Below are 27,871 nucleotides of genomic sequence, written 5' to 3' on the forward strand. Positions count from 1 at the left end.
AAGTCCTGCTGGCAGAGCGCTCGGGAAAGGAACACAGAGCAGCACACTTTCCCCACTCTCCAAGTGATTCTCCGCAGGTGGGCAGGAGCGCTGCTTTCTATATGTATACCCTAATGGTAACCCTATCAGCGCTCACGGTAGCTGTGAAATACACTCGGACTCCTTCAGATACACATCTGCTTGTAACACTGTGAAGAGCAGTAAACGCTGGCAATAGCAGTGCTGTGAACAGGGCCTCTGACTGTGGGGGCTTCTTAAAGCAGGATGTATTTGTAAACCTCATCTATTGATCAATGGAGGGGGTGGGGGGGTGTTGTCAGGTTTAAGTCCTTTTTAAAACTTTTTTTTTTTTAAAGCTAAAAGTGCCCTAAATGGAAATTCTTCTGCCTTCGTTGAATGCATGTGTAGCTGTAAAGATAAACAGTATCATTCATGGTCTTCAGTTTCATTTTTATATCTTAAACCTTACTTTGGAGGTTGTTTTACGTTTTTTTTTTTTTTTTTTTTTGGTGCTTTAACTCGCTGGCAATAGCTCTTTTCTAGCTTCCCCTGTCCTCAGCACCCATCCCTCGTTTCCTTGCTCCTAATTCCCTTTAGAAAATCTGACCACCGCACTCCACCTATTGCTGCTTCGATTCACTCTGCCGCAGCAGCAGCAGCAGAACGTACAGCTGGAGCTGCAGGCAGGAAACCTCTTACTGCGCCTGCAGATATCGTAGTTAGCCAGGCAGGGAAACGCATGCAAACATTCCCAGAAGACAAGCGGGCTGTGGAGGTAACTCCCACATTCAACCCGCTCCCAACAGTGTTCAAGTCAGGTGCATTTAAATCTCCCTTTGCTGTCTGTGCTGTGCTTTGAGTTGACCTCTTCCCTCCACGCCTATCAATTCACAATTCCAATCCCCGTTTCATTGTACTTAGCAGAGATCTGTTAAAACGAGATTCTCACAGTAGCAACACGCATGCCTTCAATTGAAGTTTGTTTGTGAGTCAGTTAAACTGGCTTCAAATGAAAGCAGCTGAACAATCGCAACAGTTCTTACTCAAACATCAATTCCAGTTCCTTCGAAATAATTGGAATTTGATTTGGGAATTCATTTTAAAAAAGGAATTGGAAATTAGAATTGGAATTGGAAATTGAACGTTCCAAGTGACAAGTTCAGCTCTTCGCTCCCCATTTTCCGCACTTTCTGCTTCAAGACATCACTGAGAGGACCACATTCTCCGAGCCTGACTCACCCGATAAAGGTTTAATGCAGTAATCCCCTTCTGCTCGCTCGCACTACAGACCGTATTAATGGACTTGTGGTCGTATCTGAAAGCCTCCCACAGGGGTCCCAGCAGGTTACATAAATATTAGTCCCAACTACTCAATCAATCTGCCCCAGGAAGCGGACCTGCAGCTCCCCTGCTCGCTCCCTCCTTAGCCAGAAGGCTTTTGGTTGGCTTGTTTATTCTTTCTGAGAGGGGAGGTGGTAAAGATATTTTGAAGCAAAGCGAAAAGGACTTGTTTACAGAAACCGAAAACAAAACGCGCCTCCGCACCTCACTCCGGTCTACAAACTAAAACACAGGGATGGAAGCAAGACTCCCATTGCATGGCAGGTTGATCCAGTCCAGGGTTTGTAATGAGTTTAATAAGACACACCTGAGCATGTTACCTGAACACTGGGACTAATCAAGCACATTAAAACCTTGCATGGGTTAAACTGCTGTGGAATAGGAGCCTTATTTCCATCCAGTAACATTGCATTGACTCGGAAGACATTGCCCAGGAAGTGTAACAGATGAACTGAAAATAAGGCATAGAAACTGAGAATTTTCTCTAATCTAAAGTAGCCCCAGGTTCTTTAATTGTGCAGACATCTTTAATGTTATGATTCAGATTGGAACTGAGTAATTAGCTGATAAAACCGAGTGTGCTTCATGCAGCTTCACTGGAAATGAACCTGAAAGCAATCGCAGCTGACAAAAGAATTCCATCCATCTCAGACGTGGAGCTTGTAAAGAAACACACGTGTAGCAAACATGTTTTTATTATTACAAACAGACGCCTCACTTGCAAACTGTTTTCTTTAACCTAGTGTAGTGCCAGAGATCACGTTATAACATTCAGTAAATAGAGCATGTGTTTCTTTCAAAGCGACACGTCTGAGCCCCCTGTAATGGATGGTAAACCGAAACGGCGAAGTCTTGGTGTCTGTCAGATCGCTACGGTATCTAATGTAAACTGCCTTAAATATGGACTGATTATGCGTCGAAGGCTGTGGAATTGTTCAACGCAAGAGAATGAAATTTCGGAAACCTGTAAAACATTACTCACTTGGCAAACACACTTGCTGGAAAATTGAGCAAACCACATTCCCACAGAAAAAAAACAAAACCCTTCCTTCTGTAGCTATTAGTACAGTTAGAAACAACTGAAGTTTTTAACCAAATGTGCGTGCGGTGTAAGGGTGAGACCAGCGGATTAAACCATCCAAAGCACACAGGCTTGGAGGAAATGCTTCCTGACAGAGCTGTGTTTAACAAAGATAAATGACTGTGTGCGCTGTGTAGGGTCTCTGCTCATTCATCGAGGGTTCTGTGCTGGCATTTCAGCTCACAGACTGGTCCCCGGGGCTATGGTGTGACAGTTTAAGATTCTCTCTCTTCACACTTGTTAGGCCAATGCGGTGACGGAACCCTATCCCAGAGGCCTCTGGGGGCGGGCTGTTTTCTTCCAGTGTTTTGGTTCTTGTTCAGGCTTCCATGAGCTGGAACATTGCTGGCAGACGAGGAGGTAATGAAGACAAATGGGCCGGGCTGCTCTTTCCTGCTTGGAGATTAAATCTTGTTGCTAATGAGCAAGCCTGCTGGGGCTCTTTGTAACACGATACTCAGGCTGCTGGATGAACTTCAACACCAGAACCTGCCCACCTGCTCCAGCCAACCCTTTCGACTGAGAGAATTCCTAAATACCTGGTTCACATGCCACCCCCACCTTCTGATGCCATAGCAACCACAGGGCAGTCACTAGCTGATAGCTAAACCCCCTTTTTTTCAGAAAGGAAATAAAAACATCTTATGATAAAGACTTTCTATGCGCTATGCTTTGCAACACTGGAGTTTTGTTAGTACGAAGACAAACTGGATTATCCCCGGAAGACATTTTCAACAGTGTGAATGACTCTGGGAGCAATGCAACAAGGATAACTACAGTTTATCCCTTTAAAAATAAACAGTATGTGTCAACAGCACCCACATCTGAGAGAGACATTTCTGGATAGCTCTTTACACTGTGTCTCTAATTACTGTGTATTTACATAGTAGTTACTTAGCAAATACACGTGTACTTACAATGTCATTACACATAGTTACAATGTATTTAATGTGTCATTGCTTTTGCATGATATAGCCCTAATCCTAACCCTGACCCTTTTCTGATACAATTGTGTACTTACATATTCCATGCAGAAATATATACATGTTAAATATATAACTATACTTAATAGCATTGTAATGATGTGTACACATGTATTTACTAAGTAACTGCTATGGAAATACACAGGAATTACACTCAATGTAAAGTGTTACCAGCAAATGTATGTCAAAAAACAGTGAGAGCTTCATTGAAGTCACAGAGGTGCTTTCGACTTCAGAGTTCCAGCAATTCACCGGGACGTGAGGACCGAAACACAACACCACGCCCAAATGTTAACCGCATCAACTATTAACTGAATGCGATTCCAAGTCGACCCCCCCATAAATACTCATTCAAGAGTCCACTGACAGGGCCCTGTCTCTGGGAGGTGAGAGAGAGGCAGCTACTTTAATTAAATCCTCCCTGCTAGCCCTCCCACGCAGGGAATACACCGTCACGGTGACAGACAGTTCCAATTATATTAGACAAGGAGGCCCAGTGTGTGCTTTGGGGGGGCTAATTCACTGCCTTTCATCTGTATTAACTCTGGAGGCCTGAGTCTCAATCAAAGGTAGTGAATTTAGTGAGCTCGGTAGATGTCCATTAGGTATTGTCATAGTTCATAAAGACGGAGAAAACAGTGTGTTTTAATTTGAAAACACTGGATTGATTTTACGTCCAGAATATTTTTCAGCTGGCGTGTTACATGTATACAGTGATGCCGAAAACGAAGTCAAGGGAGAGAAGCACGTCCAGAGAAAAAAGCCCTTTTAACGATTCCAGGTAAAATGTTCTGCAGAGAGTGAGCTTGGAAACTGAGGAGCTTCCAGCCCAGCAGTCGCAGGGTGCGAGCTTCAGCGATGCATTGTCGTTTTTTATTCACTGTGTAAGATTGCTGATCCTTCTATGATGTAAGTCACGGTGACACAGCGGAGCTCTGTAATTATATCAATCCTGGTTTGGTTGATTTTTAAAACAAAAATTCTGTTAGGATCTTCCCACCCCTCCTTATATTTCTGAGGTTGCAGTATATGTTATTAACTCATATAGACTTCAAAGGAATAGATTTAAAAAGAAATATATTTTCATTTTTTGTAAAAGATTTTTTTTGTTTTTTTATCCACCCATTCTCCCGCTCATGAAATATTTCAAATAACGCTTTGTTGAGCGGGTTGTTCCATTATTACCACAGTGCCACTATCTCTTCAGTATCTGCAGTGGAGACAGCCAAGACCAGGTCCATTGTGCTGGAGAGGCGATATGAGTCACGCTCTCAGAATAGTTGCACATGTGCAATCAATAGGTTTTTTAGGAGTGCTGGAAGATGAACAATCCTTTGCAGGAGACATGGCCAAACTTCTTAGCACACAGATTGCGCTGAAGAGAATTCATAGCACAGTGGGCTACCCCATTAGCAAGTGCTTATGTCACTTTGCACGGATATCCTGCAGAGACGGTCATTGCAGCAGGGACTGTGAGACAGATTTAAGAAATCATGATTAGTGCCGTTCTGCTTGTCGTGCCAAAATGAGTCAAACAGTGGGTATTTCCAATTTTCAACACTGCAGCGCAGCACAAAGGGTTCACTGGGCAGACCTGAACTGGGCTCACACATCACAGGTCTGAAAAGCTTGAAGAAATTCCAATTTTATTTTTTCTCAGCCAGCGGGAAGGCAGGGGGTTGTGCAACGCCCGAAACATCACGTAGAGACGATAGCAATGGGAGTATGACGAGAGGAATCGTGCTTTCTATTTAAAACACATTTAAAATGATTTTTTTGAAGATTTACAGAGCTGCTGTTTATTTGTAACAGTTAGAAAAAAAACAAAAACTCACTGTGTTATTTTCCAAACTACAAAATCATGCTCTTACTGCCTGTTATATTGTGTCATTATTTTGTACCTTTTTGCAGGGGGTAATGATAAAAGAAATTCAGTTCTCTACCTATGTGTAATAACATAATATAGGATGGCCTGCCTCCATATACCTCTAGATTCTGATAAATAATGCTTTTTTCATAATAATTTCATAATGAGGTCTCTAGTATGTATTAGAAAACGATTGAGTACCATCAGCCAATCGGCTCCCAGCTCTAGCGGGCTTCTGACAGACATGAGATACCCGCTAGAACGTCCCGGCACCTCAAACTTTAAAATCAATCCATTCAAGATTTGAGAAACAGCCTCCACATGCCCCGGGATTCTGCTAGCCTCAATAGCTTTTGCTAAAGTATTATCAGACCACAGTTGAATGAGCGAAGCAGTTTTTGGCTTTTGAATTAAACAGCAGCCATTGTAGATGTTTCCCCAAAGTGAAATTTCAATGCGAAAAGAAAGGTATGCATTTTTATTTGAAAAAAAGGCAGATCATCTTTAAAATATGCCTTGTTGTCTTGGAATTATTTCTAGAGTGTAAAGAAATAATGATATAACTTCCTAAGGGGGGGCGATGATGTCAAACCACATTACACGCTGCATTCTCCATAGGACTGAGTCTGCAGAAACAGAAAGAGAGCAACCCGCCTGGGAAAGACATTGTACATTATTTCTGCCATGACTGTGGCCCTTCTTGCACTGGAAGAATACCCCAAAGAGATTTAACCCACGCCTGGACAGGAAGACATTGCTTAATCCCACGATTCTTAAAAAAAAAACAGAAAACAGCAGAGATTCTAGTAACAGACCAATATCATAGGTTTATATGAAGTTTCTTTGAAATAACAAAAGCAGTATACACAACAACCACAGGCAAGTTGTAACACAGAAATCTAGGTTCACAAAGCCCTTGCTGAACTAATCTTCAGCTTCCCAGGTTGTGGGACGAGGTTTGGGGTCTCTGATCCAGACAGAGCTGTTGGGAGAGTCCTGTACGCACTGCAGAGTTATCACAACAGCTGCTTTTAATTTTTTGTTTTGTTTTGCTCTTTCTTTACATCCTTAGTGCAGCTCTTCAAACGAGAAACGGGGGAATTGGGAGTCACAAGAGGCTTTGCTTCCCCACGAGGGCCTCGTTGGGTTCTAGCAGCCTGAAGCTTGGAGAGTCAGTGGAGGGGTTGGAATAGTATCAGGTTCAGGTTTTGAGGAGCTGCTATTCAGAGCCCGACCTGGGGTTTCTTAATCTGAGAATCCAACAGACGCCAAAGCGATGGACAGGCTACCCAAGAGCTTGAATTGTGTTGTACATGATGTTCTGCGACCAGAAATTGGAAATATAACAATGAAGTTTTCTACACAGATTCTTTTAATTCAGCACTAGCCATTCATTAAAAACGAGATCATATTGTTACTAAAAGCCTTTTTCGGTCCACACCAGTGGTCTCCAAAAAATAGCATAAATAAAAGCATTATAAAAATATTCGCCGTACCCAATATTTTCAAGAATAATATAGTTCTTTCTCGTTCTGAAGTCGTAAAAAAAAAAAGTATCATAAAAAAAAATTATTTTTATGAGCAGTTGCACTGTCCCACTTTAAAAGAAAAACACAATGCAAAAAAATAGGGCAGTTCACAGTTTAAGCACATATTGCAAGTTCCCCATTCAGAAGGGATAATAAGAGATTTACTGAGCATGTGCAAGGATCCACAATGTCTTCTGGGAAAAGTAGTTCTCTTTTAGTGCTTTGCCGCATTAGTTAAATAAAAGCCATGCAATGGAACTACAACTCCCAGAATGCCGTAGCCTGAAGCGATATCCCGATGAAGGGGCGGACGAGCTTTCTCAGGTCTGGTCCACCCACTCTGCCCGCTTCGATGCCTTGCAGGTGTGCACGTCCACGGTCTCCTCGCAGTCTTTGCACTTGACGGCGCAGCACCACTGGAACTTGCATTCACACTTGGTGGTGTGCGTCACCCTGGTGGTGTCATAGCCCCGCCCACAGCACATGACCTCACAGCCGTCCGTCCCCCTCGACGCCTTGTTGCAAACTCTCCCTGCTGTTCCCAGCGACCCTGGAAACAGAGAGAGCACCATTGTGAGTCAGCAGCTGACCGCAAAACAAAATTTGGGAGCTCTGCCATGCTTGGGAGAGTCACCCCACTTGGACCCCCTGTTTGCTCATTATCTGTGGCGCTCCCTACAGAGCTACGGGACTCGTTTTAGGGGTGGCTGCCCACACTGGTGCCCGTAGTCTGCACTGTGGGGCAATCAACAGCCAGCCAGGGTTTACTGTACTTGCAAACTGAGAGTGGTGCCATTGCTCAAGGAGTCCACATGGGCCTTCTTTGTTTTAATATGTTCTATCAGGCTACAGTGGCATGCAAACACATGTGGGGTTAAGAACAAGCACCACTGTTCGACTGGGGCCATGACGGTGGCGATGCATCTTCATACTACCACCCTAGACCTGATTTTCTGAGACCTGGTATCCTGTGTTTTTATTGTATGCCCCGTAGTGATGCTAGGAAAGGGTGAATAAGTGGTTGAAAACACCAGCAGGGTTCTTATAGAGGTACTGAAACCTTGTTTAGATGATTACAATAGACCACTGTATTTGGATGAGAAGATATGACCCTAGCCCACCCAGTCGAGGTCAGAAAATTTCTACCAAAGATTTTAGAGGGTCGCTGTGATTTACCTGCTGCTTTGTCCATGAGGCAGTAATCAGGAGAGTTCTCAAAATACACCAGGTCGTTCTTGGTGGGCTTCCTGAAGTTCTTGTTTGCCACAGTAAAGCCGGTCCCGTCCTGGTTCATAGTCACCTGGATGGCCCCATTGTACTTTTTCCGCAGGAAGTCTCCTGTCTTTCTGAAGTCTGACATAGCCAACCAGCAAGTCCTCAGTGTACAAGACCCGCTGACTCCATGACACTTGCACTCCAGCTTCATAAAACGCTTCACCGCCTGTTGAATACAGCAAAGGCAATCTGACTTATGCCCTTCACGAAGACATGACCCTACCTGCAGTAATACCTGTGCGAAGCTTAATCTCTTGTTATTGAAAACCGCAATTCTCTTTAGCTTCACCCTTCAGATTGTAGAGTAGCCACTCAAAGCAGCAGACCAGTAAACTGTTCTTGACCTCAAATCAGATTACAGAGGTCTAGTATCTCGCATGTGACATGACTACATTAATGTTTCCCTAACGAGCTCCAGAGCCATTGCCCGTGGAATCCTCCGCCAATTCCCTTCTTTCGCCTGTATTTGAAATAATAAATAATGCCGGTTTGACTTACACTCCTCCCACATCTGTTGTTGTGCAGATTCATGAGAGCGCGCGCGTCCTTCACTTTCTTCTCCTTGGCGTCCACGAAGGCCTTGGCGAACTTGATGCCGTAGTTGACGTTGTCGCTGCAGCCGCCCCAGTCGAATTCCCCCCTGTCGTCGCGGGCCCGGCCTCGCTTGTGGGGGTCGCAGCTGCAGGACTTCAGCTCCCCCTGGCTGCAGGCCCTCGTGATTGCGTACACGACCCCGGCTGAGGAGATGGCGTACACAAACGCTGCCTCCCGACTGCCTGCCGAGCCGGGGAGAGAGAAGCGCAGAAAAATGCTGTTTAAGACACGAAAGCCATCCCTTTCACAAGTGCAAATGACACAAGCGTATTGCAGTCTCACTCACTTTACTGCTAGATGCTTATAACCATTTCAAATGAACAGAATAACAGCTTCATCTTCAATGCGGTTTATTGTACAGAACAAGCACTGTGGCAGTGCTTTAAAAATACAACGTTTTGATTGCTGACTTTATAGCTAATCGGATTTTTAACATTTGCTGTATCATTGGTCTGGTATCTGCTTCGTTGGTGGTATAAGACAGGATCGTACTTTTTAAAAGCCTAATCTCATGCTCTCTCTTTTTCTATTTCTTTCTCTCTTACTGAACTTAGAGAAAGGACTTTGGCTACCCCTTCCCAAGCGAAATAAAGAAACACCCGTCTGTACAGCTCTTAGTACACTGAAGAAGGAATAGAGCGACATGCTTGTCTGATTGACTTTCTCTCAGTTTCACATAGTCAAAGACGTTTGAAGGATAATGCCACAGCAAGTTAATTCCGACTGATTTTATAAAACGATCGTATTCCTTTTTTTGCTGCAAAACAGCCAAAAAGTGTCCTTGGGGTGAAGCTCCCCCACACTGTGCCCTCTTACACAAACCATGCTTTCTTTCAGTCGCAAGCGCGCTCGGAGACAACAGGTAGGAGGATACTGTGTTCTGGGCTTTATCTTTAAACAAGCATGCAAGACAAAAATTCAAGACACAGCCTTTAATACACGCAGGCAACGGATCGCTCAGCAAAGGTAGACTTTGTTTTTTTAAGGCCGAGATCTCGATCGAGAGGTTTTCAGGCCTCTTTTTGCCTTCGTATTTCTGAGGCTTTGATAAACACAAGGGTAATGCCGGTTATAATTCAAGGAATCAAAGCTTGTGTCTGTGCCAGAGCTGCTTTCCAAATATTTACATATCTGATTACTATATGATATATCACCACGGCAGAGGTAACATCCAGCCAGCTACATTTTGTTGTTCGTTTTTTTAATCTGCCCTTCCTGCGCTAATGTTTTTCTGGGTTTTTGAAGTCTTGACCCATGTTTTAAACCACAACGGTATTAAAAACAGTTTTTCTGCCTTAAAAAAACATCACATGTGGCAGGTAACGTGTTCTTCGTGTAAGAGGCATCATCTCATGGACAGTCTGCAGCCGATCGCTGAGGTTAAAGGTGGGGGGAGAGAGTGTGTGACGGGCTGTGTTGTGTGATGCACTGCCGGTGTGGATTCTGTCACTTGTCAGTGAGATGGTTTTAAAAGCTCTATAAACACGAATTTTTTACTAACTCGTTTTAAATAGCCACAATTGATGCATTCGTCCCAGGAACATTTCCTTTAGCCTTTGCACCTGCTTCTTCAAAAACCAAACCAGTGACTCAAGAATTACTCCTGTGAAGGATGCTTGATTGTGAAAGTCAGGTTTTGCTTTCGCTAATAACTAAACTGACTGCTAGTCTAGCAATCCAGAAGTGTGTGACAGCTCTGCTCTGTCGAGCTTGGGCCACTCACATGTCAGCATTAAAAGCAGGCTGCACCTCAGACTCCCACATTCACAGACAGCCTGTGTGTGAATTCCCCTGCAGGCGCACAAGAAACCAGAGAGGATAGCTTTGTGTTGTTTATAGTGAAATAAACAGCAGAGATAAGAGAGGGATAAAGCACTGAAGCGCTATTAAAAGGATGGGCTGTAAGTTGTTGTTTTAAACCTGACGGGGCACCTCTGGCTATTCCTGACTGAGTATTTATTCCAGCTGTGTTCCAGTTAAACAATTATGCCTCCATCCATAAACAGTTAGCTGCTTCACTATCGCTGTTAAACCTGACTTCCTCTCGGACTAGCGCTACCTCGCCTGTCTTAATGACTATTTTCACAAAGCCTTTTCCCCTCAGAAGCCTCTCCTAACTGAGTGAAAGGAATACTGCGGGGAGGAATAACAAAGGGCACGGCCTTTATTTTGTTGAAAGCCAGTTTATGATGGTGTGCACAGAGCTGTCAGTGATTCAGACCTCGCAGGTTCGGTTTCATCACGGCTTAAATGAACTGTAACGGTTCTTTTTATCTGCTGTGTTATTTCACGGACTGTCTGGTAAGGAATGCTCTTTGATGTAATCCTGGTGGAGGGCTCCCCTCATGGTCTCAAGATCGTATGGATGTGTGCTGACGTTTCTTAATCTGCTGTAAACACATTCCAGTGAGCAGGGCAGCTGGATGGGGTTGGACTGTAATCCTATTCTCTTGCAACCTCAGGAACACTCAAAACAAAAGAGCCTGCACTTTTGGGTGCATATTTATTTTTGGGGGGTGGTGCACAAAATATAGGTCCAAAATTGACGTTTTGAAATCTAACATGAAATACTGTCCTACTTCCAGTAGACTTTTGTGATATCATTTTGCAGTTTCTTTCAATTGCATGATGTTAAATAAAAGATCTAAATTATGTTCATATCGTATTTTTCAAATGATGTCTCAACCCTAAAATTCTAGGCGATGCTAAACTTGTGGCCCGAGCTGTATAGCGAGTTCTCCAGGTGGTAACTAAGTGTGCTCGACATTTGTTCATCCTGACCTGGCTCTGTCTGGTTCAGTTTACAACAAGGACACTCACTGCGCAGCATGACCCTGCCGAACACGGTGTGGTCTCGCTCCAGGGTGCTGCAGTTCCAGCGGTGATGGCGGAACTGGTGCTGACACTCGCGGATCCACTCCTTCGCCCCCTCCCCGATCGACTGCATGATGTCTGGGTGCTTCTGGCACAGCTGCCTCTGCTTGTTCACCAGCCCCGGGATGTTATCACAGATCACCCGCGCTCCCAGAGCTCCGATATACCTGCAGGATCACAAGCAGACTTCAGATTACGAGGGCATGTGGAGCCTCTCCATCTCCCGACCGCTCCCTCACCAACCTGCCTGCACAGAACTGCAATAGTTCACGAGGAAGCACTTGCTCTGAAACCCTCTTGTTTTGAGGATCCATCACCTGACCATTTGGAAGAGACCCCCCGTGGTTAACTAGGGGTAATTGAAGAAAGATGGAAGATGGGGGAGGAGGAGGGATGGAAATCAATTGAACTAAAAGAGGGGTAAGTGATGGGTCAGTCTATATTTGACTGAAAGGTGATGTCACGTGTGTGCGTGTGGAGGGGGGGCAGGTAACAATCAGACTGATGCATTGAGAAGTTTTATTGTTCAAAAGCAATGACTCTTTACAAATGCCTTCAAATACAAATTGAAAACATGCATAGTAATATAGTAATATAGCAGCACGCAATGAGCGCATGTGTTACTGGGTAACTAGCTGCATCAGGAGATAGTTATGCAAACTAGTGTAAAAGGATGGATGCAGGACTTGAACCAGCGACCGTGCACACTGCAAGATAGCTCCCTAACCACTATGCAAAATAGCTCATCTGCACACTTGCATTTGTGGTGCTATTAACCTCATCTCACGGACAGGGGACAGAACTGGTAACGCCAGGGCACCACACAACACTGTCCACTGCACTAGTTAGATCACACTATCACCCCTCCAAAGCTGTGATATCGAGCTTCCTATCTACCACGCTTTTGAGTTTTCAGTTCCTGCACAGTAGTTGCCGTGACCGTTTATTTGCGTGGGATTAGAAACAACTTCAGAATCCTGAATGAAACTTTGGAAATTGTCCACTTCCATAGATAGGAAACACATGTATGTGTTTGATGCATAAGCTGAAGACTGGAGCGGCAATTAAAGGCTTAAGCCCCCCGGAGGTGGGGGGGGGTTTGGGGATGTGGGCACCGGGCAGCTCTTTGATCGTGATACCCAGGAGAGTCAGGCCTCTTGTACGTTTAGGTCAAATAAAGCCAGGGTTTAAGCAGGATCGGAGAGCTGTTGCACAGAGTGCTTTGAAATTCACTCAGCACAGCAGTGAGCCAAGCCCAGGAGGGAAAGACACACACAGAGCAGAAGGAAGTGAGGACATCTACTCCTGTCTTCTGAACACGGAGACTGTAACCACAGCTAGAGGTAAATGTGTGGCCGCTTTATCAAGGCCAGACGCCCTCCTGCCCGGTCCGTCACGCTCTTTTCAAACACCGCTCTCCCGCTTGCTCAGAAAGACAGAATTCACAACAGTTTTGACATCCAGGGGACGTACAGAGACAGGCCTTTCTCACCCCCTTTAACAAATCCTTGTGTGTTATTGCAGGGAGCTGCACTATATACAGTTGCACACTTCTCTCTTCAGTTAATAACTGTAAAGCAGACAGGAGAGGCTTCACTGAAGACAAATCCAACACGTACGTTTGTGTGTGATGTGATGAAATGACCAATGCAGTCATTTTTAATATATTGCAATTAAGAAACACACTTGAATGCAAACGTGTAGGAATCGTTGTTGCGTTTATTTGACAGTATATTTACAGCCCAGATTTCCTTCAGTTTACAGCTCAGCAAGGTTACCTTCAGTGTTAAGGTCACCCCTGTATTCAGTATAAGGCCACCATCTGCAATCCTTAACCTTAAGCCTCTGTTAAACTACCAAACTTTTTTTTTTAAAACTAGGAGGCAACACGATGTAACTCGTGTGTCCAAATACGATCCAATGCACCGTGACTCATTTTTTGATAAATATTTCTTTGGATAAAATGTGAAAAAGGAAGGGCCATATTTTCAAAGCGTTTTCCTCTGTTCTTTAATGATTTCCGGTTTCTTCAAAAAGAACCAAAAAAAAATAAAAAATCTTGTTACAAAATGAAGAAAAAACACCTTCAGAGGACTTGACTGGAGTAAACTCTTTGAAAAAATTCAAAAAATTATTTCTTTCTGCAGCAGTTAGTGTAGCCGTTCCCTACAGCAGGTCTGGAGCACTGGGATCATTTCTACGTCCCTGTTCCTTTTTGGTGACCCCTCTTTTTTTTGTGAACCCCAATTCTAAATGGAGGTCACTGTCTTTCCGAGGGCTCTACTCCCAGTTCTTATTGCACCCGCGTGTCTCTACAGCCCCTGCTTCTGGTAATGAGGGCAGCAGATTTACAACTGTAAGCATGGCCCGCTGCTGCTTTCCATTGAGTTTTATTAAGCTGTACAGAAAGAAGCTGAACCTTTAAAAACTGTGCAGGCAGGTGAAAGAAAATGTTTTGTTATTTTACAGGGTGTGTTATAAAAAGGCAATGCTAGCTCGGGGGAAACCCATACTGAGTTCTGGGGTTTAATGTTATTCTTCAAAGGAAATGTTATTCATTAAATACAAGCGATCGTCTCTCAGCTGCTTTAATTGTAAAGCGTTTCTGAGGTCCCACTTTTTGAATCAAAAGACCTGCTACTTTTATCACACAAAATAAGCAACTTTTTCATAAAATGTTTAAACAACTATATTTTTTTTTCAGAAACCATGTTTTGCAAGTATTTGATGATTTTTTTTTACAAATCACAGGCAGTTTAAAACAAGCGATTGCAAGTTATAAATACATTATTTTCCCCAGACAGTTTGGTCTTGGATAATCTTTTCAATGCCCTACGGTTCTCCCTCGATATTTTACAGTGTGATAACTCACTCGCTTCATTCACTGTTAATCCATGTTAACATCAACATTAAAATCCCTTTATTCTCCTGTGTAAGGACCATAGCTGTACATTATAGAAATTAAACTACGTTTTGGGTTTTAATATATGGCTCTAATAAAGAATAAAGATATATATATATATATATATATATATATATATACATATATATATATATATATATATATATATATATATATATATACATACACATATATATATATATATATATATATATATATATATATATATGATTGATGATGCATTGTAACAACTGAAATTCTGTTCCATATACTTGGGGAAACTAAACTACAGAAAAATGAGATTTAAAAAAATTGGCCTGCTGCCAGAATGTTATCATGCTGATCAGAGGCACGTAAATGTTTTGAAATGTATTAAAATCACCACTAGTTAGCTGTGTAATTGATGGCAACACTGACTGTTACAGTGGTTCACTGTACAATCCCCAAGAGAATCCCTAAAGCCCAAGACTCCAGGGAACGTCACTGCACGGTTTCAGGACCTTAAAAACCCTCCAAAATAACCAGATCTCAGCAGGACGCCATCGCACATCTGTGGAGCAAGCTCAAGGAGTTTTACAGCCGATATAAATCCCTGTTGATAGTAGAGAGATTTGCAATAACATGCTGTAAATGTCTGGGCTATTTACAAGGTGTTTACTTTCAATACAGCAGAGGCAAAGTATGAACACTAAGGCCTGCTGGGGGGAAAAAAAAAAAACAGCCACCTAGTCAACACTACAAAACAATAGTCTAGCGCTTCATCTGCAGGAAAGCAGTCTGCAAAACTCAATCTCGTCTCGTTCCAGTATTAAACTGGGACAAGTTCAATCTAGTCTACAATCCACAACCGGACACGACACACAAGACAAACATGAATGAATTCACAACCTGCATGCTGCTTGCTCTGCGTTGGTCCTGAGGGTTACCTCCTCGTTGGTGGGAGCTGGAGGGTTCTGCCGGTCCGCAATCCTAACTCAGATTCAGTATTGTTTTCCAGGTCGAGGTCGATGCAAGTGATTTAAACGGCGGCACTAAACACTGGCATCGTTTTTAATCATTGAAATCGAACTTTGCTGACAGGAGTGCACTGGAGACACTGTTACACGTTTGATTTTCATAACCCCGGTACACCAGAGGCTTTAGCAAAACACTCCTCCACTGTTTACATCAGGTTAGACCAATTTTCTAGCACTTAGTCTTATGTTATGTTGGCTAAAGGTTAATTTGGGAAGTGCTCTGAGAAGATGGATGGCGGTAGTAATGAATGGGGCATTTGATTTTTCTTTCCCCTTTGCAACACTAGTACTGGACGCTGAGCGATTGCCCTCGCTGACCCAAGCTCTATTTATAGTTTAAGGTTCTCCAAAGTAAATATTATTGTGGATTACAACTTTTGAAAATAGCTCACTACTTCAGCATTATAAGTATACCCCTTTCACTATAACTGCAAAACACTCAATGACAGAATAGACAGTGTTACTAAAAGAACATGGGTTGTCCTATCAGATTCACTTAATTGTAATCATACATCCCTTCCACTGTCTATCACTTATAGAGTAACATATATTTGACTTGCTGTATCCAATACCTATGAATCTTTTCAAAACGCCATCTTACATGTAAACTTTCTAATATTATGCTTTTCACCACCACAAATTATTATTATTATTATTATTATTATTATTATTATTATTTATTATTATTATTATTTCCTTATCTTTTTTTTTTACATTAATTAACTAAACGTCTAATTTCTACTTCCTTGTACCTAATCACTTCCTGCGTGGTTGGTCACATTATCTGATTGCAGTCAGACCATTGGAGGAAGGTCGCCCTAAGAACAGGAAGACTCTGTGGTCTGTTTGCTGGCTGTTGAGTACAGAAGCCATGCAGCTGTTTATATTCCAAGCACCACATCCCAGGAAACACGTGTGCGGTGAATCAGTGGACTGCGGAGACCAGAGAGTTTAAAATAAATAATATTCTAACCACAGAATGGCGACACGTGTACAGCATGCGCTCAGTGCTTTTAATTGCTGTACAGTTTGAAGAAGGAAAATAAAACAAAGGTCTTCATTGATGAGTGAGGCCTTCTCAATAATTATTACTGAGATATTAATAATAATAATAATAATAATAATAATAATAATAATAATAATAATAATAATAATAATAATAAACACTACTCCTAATATGAGGGATTAAACGGTGCATCGCGTTTATAATGAATCCGTGCACACGACACCCTTCAAAAAGGAATCACTTCATGATTGATGCGCCTTCTTACACAGCACAGAGCGTGCGCAAAAGCACATGGCTAATTTGCATATAGAACTCAAAACCGCCGAGTCGCTTCGGTCTGCAGGTAACTGCCACAAGGACAGCAGCAGCACAAACTGACCCTAAACACCATGGTGCCTGCAACCCTTACCATTAAACCATTACAGCATGTTGCCTATTTCTAAAGGGACAGTCATTTACGCAGAAATGCCAAGATATTTAGGAAGCAAAGGTCTGAGTGAAGAAATCAGATCTGTCCCTCCTTCAAAAAACAGCAGAGATCTCTTAACGGGTTTGGAGGGTGGGGGGTGCTGTATAAATCCAGCAGCGGGTTTATATCTACACAGCAAGAAGCAACACAGCAACATCTAACCCAAGATGGGTTTTTGTCCGAAACGTCCTGAAAGTGGTGATTGTGTGTATATGTGTGTGTGTGTGTGTGTGTGTGTGTGTATGTGTGTGTGTGTGTATATATAGCATGCACAAAAACGGTGCAATTTGATGTAAAGACGTGAATAAAGCAGACCCTTTATCATATTCACCATTGTATAATATCCGGTAATGTAAGAATGTGCGGGTATATTCTATAAACGGACTCTATCATCGAATTCTCTGAAAGCACACTGCACTTCAGAAAATAAACCCCGCCTTATTCTTAGGCTTTTCTGTAGTTATGGAAAAGTGCGCTCTATTAATGATATACATGTCTGTACCAAACATTGACAGCACGAAACATACACTGTCCACACGCATACTAGTAGACATGTCGTCTAACTGTGTATTTATCATAACACATGGAACTGACAGTTCTGCATCGGTCTTCCAGGTATGTTTTAAGGCTACTGCATGCATCTCATTTAATTGATTCGGCATTTGCAAAAAGAATAGGGATTAGAAGAGTCATTTGTTTCAGGCATCAAAATAAATTGTGGTGAACAGCGTTTGTCCGCTTCACTGTTTGAGCTTCATATCGCTTCAGCCTCATTACACACTGTGCAGTTAAGCCGGCTCCAAACAAGTTACAATACACTGTATTAATCACAACGTTTGGCACATCATTCATATCCGTGAGTAAACTGATTCTTTTATAAATATTTAGAATAAATGCTTTCAATATTTGGGTTACAGTCGCAAAATTGGCAGTTTGTTTAATATGATTCGTTAGTTGAAGATATTATTATTATTATTATTATTATTATTTTATTATTATTATTATTAATTGAATAATATTATATAATAATATTATGTTTTTGGTTTATTTTATTATATTTTATTTTACAAATATAGACATCAGCTGAAAGATCAGTCGTTAGAAATATTTAATCAGACAATAAATCAGATCTAAAAAAAAAAACCCCACTAGATACAGGTGAAATCAAAATGAAATGTATAGCACTAGCAATTTACTGTGTACGCAGTATAGCCTAGAAACCGAGTCGCTGTTACATAATTGTACAAATGAACTCAGAAACATCCCATTTTTACATTATCACAACCAACAACGCAATTAAGAACAGGTGTTAGCTACACGAACCCGTGCCTTTAGACTTCAAACACACTTTAAACTCTCTACGTGTTATAGTCTGTGTGCAACACAAATAATAATTGTGTAAAATATTTCATTTTTATTAAGTATAAATGCAGGCTACGTTGAATATTTACTCACAGTGGCGGTTTTTACGTGCTTGTGTTTGTGTTAGGAGGTTGAGTTATGTATTAATTTACATTTGGATTCAATAGTAAATCATTTGCTTTTCAAAAGCAATTACATTTGAACAAGCACGCATTGCTTTAGAATGGCTGAAATGTAACAGCCGCCTTCAATAGGAGAAAACAAGCAACACATTGATTCGGAAATACGCTGTTTCACAGATGTGATGCCGATCATCTGCACAGATCTCTAAAAAAAAAAAGGACAATAGTCAAACCAACCCATTAATAAATCAGAAATGATCGAACTTTGCTAAATAACACTGAGTAAGAATAAATAAATAAATAAGATTGAATACAAGTTAGTGAAAATAAGTAAATAATAATAAATCGTATTAAAAAACAATCGAGAAAGCAAATGGATGGTCCTTCAACATTCTTCGTTTAATTATGTTTCCCCCCCCCCCCCCCCCCCCCCCCCCCCCCCCCCCAGATCCGGTAAAAGTGCCCCCCCCCCCCCCCCCCCCCCCCCCCCCCCCCCCCCAAATAAAATAGTTTAAATAACATCTGAGCGCATTCCAGGATGTAAAAAGAAGCAAAGAAAGAAAATGGAAAAGAAAAGATTCGGTTTAAGGTTCAAACTCCCCTTGATATTTTAATTAAACACGACCCCCCTGTCGAGGGATTTCAAAGAGACAGGATAGCTTTAATCTCATCAAAAACAGCTAGCATCGTAGTTAAAACAATCCTTTCCTTTCTCTGAAAAAAACACGAAAGAAGATTGAAAGCTGTGTGAGTGTAAGTGTGTGTGAGTGTTTGAGTGTGTGTTAGTGTTTGTGTGTGTGAGTGTGTGAGTGTGTGCGAGAGTGTGAGTGTGTGAGTGTGTGTGTGTGTGTGTGTGTGTGTGTGTGTGTGAGTGTGTGTGTGTGTGTGTGTGTGTGTGTGTGTGTGTGTGTGTGTGTGTGAGTGTGTGTGTGTGTGTGTGTGAGTGTGTGTGTGTGTGTGAGGGTGTGTGTGTGTGTGTGTGAGTGTGTGTTAGTGTTTGTGTGAGTGTGTGTGCGTTTGTGTGTGTGTGTATGTGTGTGTGTGTGTGCGTGTGTGTGAGTGTGAGTGTGAGTGTGTGTGAGTGAATGTTTGAGTGAAGGACTTACCACCAAGACGAGTCCGCCATGGGCGTTAGCGTCAGGAGAAGTAAAATAAAAGCGAAATATAGCCGGGAGGTGGCATTGGACCCATCCGAGGAAGATGCCCCTTTCTTATTGAGCTGCTTTAATCCCGAGCCCCCGGGGGCCAGCGCCGGCTTGCCGAGGATCCGTGAAGACCCCTGAACTCTACTCAAACCAAACATCTTGCATCAAAGATCTCCAGCAAGACGAATGCAGGCTGCGTAATGCGAAGAGAAAGCGTTCAAAACGCCCAAATGCGCTCTCTGTAACAGCCGCTAAACTACAAGCTGTTCTCCCGAGTCGCTTTTATTTTACCGTAGTAAAATGTTATTGGATAAAAACCTGGTTTCTTATTTTTAAATTAATGTATAATCCAAACACGATGGGATTTATCTGTGGTCCGCACGCAACAGAGAGCTCCACCGATCCAAGTGATTAAACAGTCCTGCTCCTTGAGCTGTAGAAATGTCCTTCCTTATACAAGAAGCGTCTGTAGCATTTCACTCTCAAGAAGGTCTTGCTGCGTGTCAGATAAACTGAAACGCGCTTCTCGAGAAACTGGACAAAAAACGTTGACTGCTCCTTTGCCTCTGTTGTTTCGCTGAGCAGAGTGGACGCGGAGGGAGAGATGTCTTGGTGTGAGATGCGCTTGCCACTCCTCCTCGTGCTCCACATTGGAACTCGCAGAAGTTGTCGGTCTAACAAAGAAGGGCACCGCGAGCTGCCCACCTCACCTGCAGCTGTTAAATGATATGCAATAGCTTGATGACCAAAAATGCATCTTTCGAGAGGTATAACAGAGCTGACGTGCCGCCGCCACCACTGGGTCCCAACGCCCGCCCGCGCCCATACAGAAATTCAACGCGCTCTAGAACAGCACGGGTTCTTAGTGTGCCTGCACATCGTGCGATTCATTTAGGATATGAATTTAAAAATACTGTAGACGGCATTCACAGTGTTTAGTATTCACAATAAATAAATACACAAATACCAAAATAAATAAAACAGAAGCTGCATTGAGGATTGCTAGGCTATTGTCCTCATAAAAGTTTACCAAGGTATGTTTTTTTTTTTTTTTTTTTTTTTTTTTTTTTTGCAGTTTTAGATGCATTTATCCTGGTGTACCCCGGTGTGCCATGATCATCAGTGTGCTTTATCATACCTCGCTATTCTTTGCTTTGTTTTCACTGTGCTTCACTTTGCTCTGCTCATACCATGAGAAACGTGTATATAAGGCTGTATGTACACTGTGTAGAAATGGAATCATATATGTTGTGGCTTTATTGTTGCTTTGTAAAACATTTATGCACTTATAACCTTTATTTCAATGCATTAAATCACTACGATATACCAACTATACCCACATCGTTTAACAGAACAAAAATAAGTTCTTACTTTGACTGACGTCATAAAACTATATGGGTCACACAACCAACAAAAGACGATGTAAAATACCTATTGAATTATATTCTTGATCTGTATGTCACACCGGTGATTTAAACAATTAAATCTGACTTCATGAGACCAAAAACGTAACCAATACGATGAATTGAAATGCAATGAATTGTCGATTTTATTATCCTACCTGTTACCAATGCCTAGGTAGGCATTCTTTAAAAAAAAAAAACATTGCATTTTGAATCATTTGTAATAAACACGCTTAATTAACCACATTTAAAAAGAAAACCTATATAATAATTATTAAATTTAAACGATATTATCAGATTTACAAATATGTATGCTTTATGCTATTTATCTTAATCAAGATAATATAGAATATTAATAGCACATGTTTTGCCTCAATAATAGATTATGTATAAAACGCCATGCATGTTAAACTAATGAACAGATTGAGGGTAGATGGAAAATCATTGCATAAGGAATTAAACACGGAGTCGGTATATTTTTTCATTTTGATTTTGATGTACTGTATATTTGCAAACCCCTCTCAGTGACACCTAACTAATTATTGCATACCATTTTGCATACCTATGCTGTGTCTGTATCATACCGCCTTCCAGACTTACCATATACATCTGTACATTCCATACAGGTATGGGGTCTATAATAAGCAGCTACCCGATTCACATAAAGCTGTTTCTATTTATAAACGATGCAATATTTATAGTAAGGGTTACTCTGTCAGTAAGCACAACAGGTGGCACAAATGAAAAAAAAAATGTAATAAATGATCTAACATCAAAGAACAACATCATTTTCAGTTCTAAGTTTAGAACCAATTATTTTGCGTCGGAGTGTGGCTCCTGTGCGTTACTGCGCGTAATCTCGTTCCAAACGCCAGTGTGGCTCCTGTGCGTTACTGTATGTATTCTCTTTCCATACGCCGCATTCCTACAGTCAGCACAGCTGAGAAGTCCTCATGTATATATATATATATATATATATATATATATATATATATATATATATATATATATATAGTAAGGCGCTGTAATGGAGCTTCTGTATAACCCGTCAAAGTCCTCAAAAATAGCCAATGTCACCCACTTTGCCCCATCCACTGTTATGCGTTGCACCGCTGCTTTGCAACACTGTAGCTTTCGGGATCCAGAGTGCTGAGCACACACAGCCAAACGTTTAAACCAAAGAAACACATTTACAAGAACACACTGTAATGCTGAAAAAGCGGATAGAGCGTATACAATCCCAGCAACGACTAGCACCGGTGTGTACTAGTCAGAGCTTGTACGGTTACTGGATTTCAGCCGCTCAGCTGATCCAAGTTAAACAGGTGAGCAGGGAACCCCGAGGTCTGATTACTGCAGTCATGCTGGACAGCTTTCCCTGCTGTTCCTATCTTATTCTCAGGGACTGCATGGCGGTTGTAGACTCGCCCCTGTAAGTTAGAGTCACTGCGATCTGAGTAAACACAGAGCGGAGTTGTTAAGGTTAAAGCTACAGTTCTAATAGCACGCCGGGTCTACAATTCAATTTACTATGCAATTTGTATTTCTACAACACACTTCACTGAGCAGGAATCCTGAATCAAAGGCTTGACTGATTCATTTGATAAAGCAAAGAAGGTTTTCAGCCAGGATTTAAATAAAAGGGGAGGGGGGTCTTTAGTTTCGTCTCTCGAGGCCTGGGTTCAAATCCATCTCTAGTGATCTGAAATCAGACTCGTTCATTTCCGTCAGCTGCAGATCGACACCAGTTGCGTTAGAATTGAAAATGTGGCATTGCTTACAGGAACACAAAGGAGGCGGTGTGATCAGCCTATACCTCGCTAACTCTCAGTTGGATTATGTTTAGAGCATTTTGCAGCTCTGTGGAATCATCCTGGTCTGCATCAAGAAGCTTCTTTTTAAGCGTAATCCCAGGGTAACCATGCATAGGGCGTTGATGATGCAATCCATTGCGATTCTGCACCCGCCAAACTGCACCAGAACATGGCAATTAAAAGAGATAGGGAAGAGATACCTTTTGCGGGCTAATTGGTATAACAATCAGATAAGCTTCTGGTTTGTAAACAGACAAAAGCACCAGTTACCTATGGGAATGAGTTTCCCTTGAAATGCGATAGTGCCAGCATTCTCTGTGTGCGTGTATGTGTGCGTGTGTGCCTGTTTGTGTGCTCTGAGAAGGAGACCAAAGAGAGGGAACTGTCAATTATTCGCGATTAAACGTTAACGATTTAACACACACACACACACACACACACACACACACACACACACACACACACACACACACACACACACACACACATTTCTAATCAATAAAGAAAAGGCAATAACAGCATTGGTTAATTTAAAATGATATCATTTGCAACTAGCGTTAAGAATCGGTCAAGGAGTGAAGTGCACATGCAATCACATGCTGATAACAAGAAAGCCAAAGCGGTGATTATTGACTGTCTGGGGTCTGCACAGTTTAATGCCAATTTGCGGTTCACTTGGGTGGTTGTAAAATCATACAGATGGATACAGTTATTCTACCAAACAAACAACATGTTGTTTAAATGTTAAGATTGATCAAGATTGTTTTAAATAGTTTGAGAGCCCTAACACTAATTGCACACCAACTCATCGCTGACGTATTTCTCTGTATTTTGGTCCAGATGGTAAATATCAACCTCAACCTACATATAACTGACGTGTTGTTTTAACCAAAAGAGTGTATAAAAACGTTTCTTATTATGGGATGCATAATGGAAATAAACACGCTGTTTGTTTCATTCATTCGCATCAAAGGTTCGTTCCCCCTTTCTCGCAAAGCCTCCTGGTTCATGAGTGTGTATTTATCTCTGAAATGGTGCTTGCCAAGATTTTCTTGGTTAAAAGCGGCTGTTGAGTCCAAAAATCAAGTTTTGAAGTATGTGTTATTTTGTTTATTTTTCAGAAAACTATAAATATTTATGTGACAGAGTCTAGGCTGTTTAGGCTCTCAGCTCTGTAATGAAGGGCTAGAAGCACAAATCTGTTTCGCTGTACTGAAAATGTATATTTCAAATAATAATAAAGAACCCAGGGGCTCCCCCAATAAAAGCACTACCCCGTGGAGCGAAGGGGGGGGGGGGGGGGGGGGGGGGGGGGGGGGGGTCATTCAGTCTGAATTCAGAGCTGCAGATCTTGACTGGGGAGTCAAGAGCTGAGGTACCACTGCCGTTCTCCACACACCTCTGGGGAACTGAAGGTTCAGCGGGTGTCCTCCGGTCCCACGACCAAGCCAGCTTCCTGTACACCCAGGGACTCCAGAGGAAATAAGTTTAGTATACCAGCAGTTGGTTTCACAAGGATTAGCTCTGGTCTTATCTAACCTAACATTGGGTAATCTAAGACAGGTGCTATCGGGGTCAGTGAAACCAGCCTGACATGGACTACTACAATATATATATATATATATATATATATATATATATATATATATATATATATATATATATATAGCTTAACCAGTATGAAATGAGTAAATTCTCCAGGAATCGGTGGGTGTGCGCAATATTATGGCACTGGCATTATTACAGAAAACGACAGTCATTAAAAAAATAAATGACCGAGCAACTTTGTAATAATTATTGTCCCCAAGGTAACCTAATACTGACACGAGTGAAGCAGCTTGAAGAGATTAGCTCATGCTGCACCTATTTAGAATGTGACAGAACCCATTGTGCATTCAGAGAGCATCATTATTCATTTATTCTTGGATGTGACATTAAAGTGAGACTCTTAATTGTGATCCTCATGCATCTGGTGTCGAAATTGCAAGATAAGTAGTCTGATTAACCAACTTAGACAAGAGTATTTATAGTTCATATTTCATCTGCAATCTATCTGTCTGTCTGTCTTCCTATCAGTTTGTGCAGCAGTGTTTTATGTATCTGCTAAGTTGTCTATGCACATAAGGCTTTCATTTACAATGAAACAGTAACACTGAAAATATTTGACAAATTAGTTTCAGCCACAGTAATTTCCGTTAGACAGTTTACAAAATATCCTTTTGGTTAGATGAAATCTGATTCAATCGGTCACCAAGACACACGTGTGGCTGCTTGAGACAGGCCGTTGCATTTTCTGTCATTGAAAACACAAACTATGTTTAGCAGTTTACTAAGACCAGATGGCCAAAAAATAATTTGTGTTTACATAGGTCCCAAGTTACCCCTGTGGACAAGAACACACCACGAATACAAGCTTCTCCTGTTACACACTGCTTCACAAGAGTAAAGAATGAGTGTGTCCCGCAGTGTGGCCAGCGCAATGACGCTGTGGATCACAAGTTTACGAGCTTGCATCTTAGCACCACATATGAGATCAGCCTGGCAGCTTACCTACAGAGAGGGAGAAACCGAACAGGGCTTCAAATCATTCCAGTGCGGCTTTCAGTCCCAAACTCTATGCTAAGCTGCCTGTGTGTCCTTTGCTCCCTCTGCATTATTTTTCTCCCCAGATTCATCTTGCGGTTCTATTTGCATGAGTATAAGAAGATTAAGGGTTGTACGACTATGATTGTAATATCAGTACAAGAAGAAGGGACCTAACTAACTAACTAACTAATTAACTAACTAATTAACTAACTAACTAGCTAACTAGCTAACAGCAACCCACCTGATTCACAAAACTTTTAAATCACAAATAAGACTGATGAAAAATCCTATGTAATTCTAGACTCTCATTTTAAGAAGAATAAAATCAATAAATCTGATTGGACATTCAAAGCACACTTGCTAACCTTCAAACAAGTTTTAAAATCATTTTCAAGCCCAGTACTGACAATCTCATACAGTACTCAGCAAACCTTTCCATGGATATTTCTCTGAGCAGCGTCTGCAGGAAGCTAGCTTGGGTGTATTTTGCATGCATAGCTGCCCAGATTTATATTAATCACCACAAATCCAGTGGCATTAGTCATAAACCTAACAAAAGGGCACAAACAATGCAACACCCTAAAAATACCTCAACCGACGGCACGCTGTCATCCCTGTTTGCGATTCGATCATCCACCAGGCGTCATATCTGTAGCTTCTAATTTATTAGCTTCTATATATATAGCATGTCGACAGAGATATTACACTCCAAAAAATCTGAGCTATAAATTCTGCAGCTCAGTGACCTCTGCGTTTTCCAAGAATATGCCTGCACGTGCCAGCCACAAGCATCGTCTGCTCACAGAGCTGACCATGCCCGGCTCTCCAGCTTCGATGACATCACCTGTGGATTAATCCGGCATGCATGTGACCGTTGCTTTATTTAGGGTCTGGATTAGATTTAAACACAGGCCACTCTATTTTATTGGCTGGAGCCGTTTGTTAAACACCCGGCAATAAAGGGTTAAAATGCTCTGTTTATGACATCCTTCTGGTGCTGTCTGTGACTGGATGACAGGTGCAGAACGGTGCAGGTGGAAGCAGGATCCTGTATTTATTGTGCGCTCTTATTGGACGTATCTCCTCACCTCTTCGTTGCTACGCTAAATAAAATGGCACCACTCCAGTCGGGTTATCCCTTATAAAAGTTCACTGTAGCGAAAGCATGGCAGCGCACAGGAAAGCACTGGAAAGCTCAGAGAGATGTAGTTAAGCACGTCTACACATTATAGGAGGCTGTGTGGTCCAGTGGTTAAAGTAAAGCACTTGTAACCAGGAGGTCCCAGATTCAAATCCCAGCTCAGCCTCAGCCACTGACTGCCACTCCTGAGCAATCGTTTAACCTCCTTGTGCTCTGTCTCTCAGGTGAGACGTTGTTGTAAGTGACTCTGCGATGCCCCCGTTTCAAGTGTGGTGTATTAGAACATCCACCATTTCGCGAACATTAGCGACCAGGTGAGTTAATATTTATATTTGTGTAATAAATATTAATAAACATGGTAATGGTAAATGCATGGTATAACCATAGGAAATGAATGAGGAAACCACAGCATCCCAGTGCAAATTTACTGTGGTGCTGTGCAAGGGAAGGCAGTGTGCTTCATGTGCTAAAAGGTCAGCTTCATATTCCCTTCAAGCAACTGCGTTTTATTATAATCAAACCAGTAAACTATGTTATAAAGTATACATTTCTCTGCCAGTTCTGAGAACATTCAGTCCAGCTTTTACCACATTCTATTACCACATACCTTACACAGAACATATCTGCACAATTATACAGCAGCCACATTCCCCACGTGTTGTGTTGTATAAGGCTGAGGGCTAGTGTGTGCTGCTTTACTCCATTGTAAAGGTGAGGGAAGGGCAGCGCTTCTTGTTTTGAAATCAGCACATTCATAAATAGTTATTACCCAAAACATATATTATTACTGTGCCAGGGCTCCCCCTATCAACTCCCATGATTCTCAGCACCAGCAAAACACACTTTCGCAGTTTTGTGGGTATTTTACCCAAACAGCTTGCTCATCCCTGTATCTGTTCAGAGGGCTGCCCTGCACAGTCTTCTACAAGCCCATAGAATGTGCAAACATGCCAGCTGGAGGCTTTAGTGAAGTATTTTCTCACAATGAAGAATTCACGAGGGTGAGTGCGGCCACTTCCTGTGAGTCATGAGGGCCAGGCAGGCAAGCGACCGATCATGTGACACGACAGAGAGGTGACACTGAACAACAACACAGTGCCCAGCAACAGCAGCATCGCCCGGTCCGATACAGTGCCCCTCGCTGGAACTGATATTTGTTCAAACAGAAAGTATGCATCTCTGAATGTCCCTGCAAACCTTTTAAAGGGGTAAAGGGAGGAGGTCGTGTCAGGGCTGTTAACACCCTTTTATAGCTTGGTGGCATTCAGAAAATCATTCATATTCTCTTTGTTTTACAAGACCATTAAAAATGGTTTGCGTCTAATGTCTTCTAAGCCAGATGCCATGATAGATATGGGAAG

The 27,871-nt window shown here is 42.0% G+C and overlaps 1 protein-coding gene across 1 annotated transcript; it reads right to left on the reverse strand.

Moving 5' to 3' along the window:
- Nucleotides 1–5,830: 5,830 nt before the first annotated feature.
- LOC121299504 (protein Wnt-2b-A-like) lies at nt 5,831–21,016 on the reverse strand. Its single transcript, XM_041227255.1, has 5 exons — nt 19,528–21,016; nt 11,491–11,711; nt 8,575–8,852; nt 7,978–8,242; nt 5,831–7,351 (listed from the first exon to the last, which is right to left on the reverse strand). Exons 1-5 carry the CDS (start codon nt 19,722–19,724, stop codon nt 7,122–7,124), a joined length of 1,191 nt encoding a protein of 396 aa, XP_041083189.1. The 5' UTR covers nt 19,725–21,016; the 3' UTR covers nt 5,831–7,121.
- Between the last annotated feature and the right edge of the window lie 6,855 nt (nt 21,017–27,871).

This window comes from Polyodon spathula, chromosome 25 (assembly GCF_017654505.1).
Source record: "Polyodon spathula isolate WHYD16114869_AA chromosome 25, ASM1765450v1, whole genome shotgun sequence".
NCBI classification, from domain to species: Eukaryota; Metazoa; Chordata; class Actinopteri; order Acipenseriformes; family Polyodontidae; genus Polyodon; species Polyodon spathula.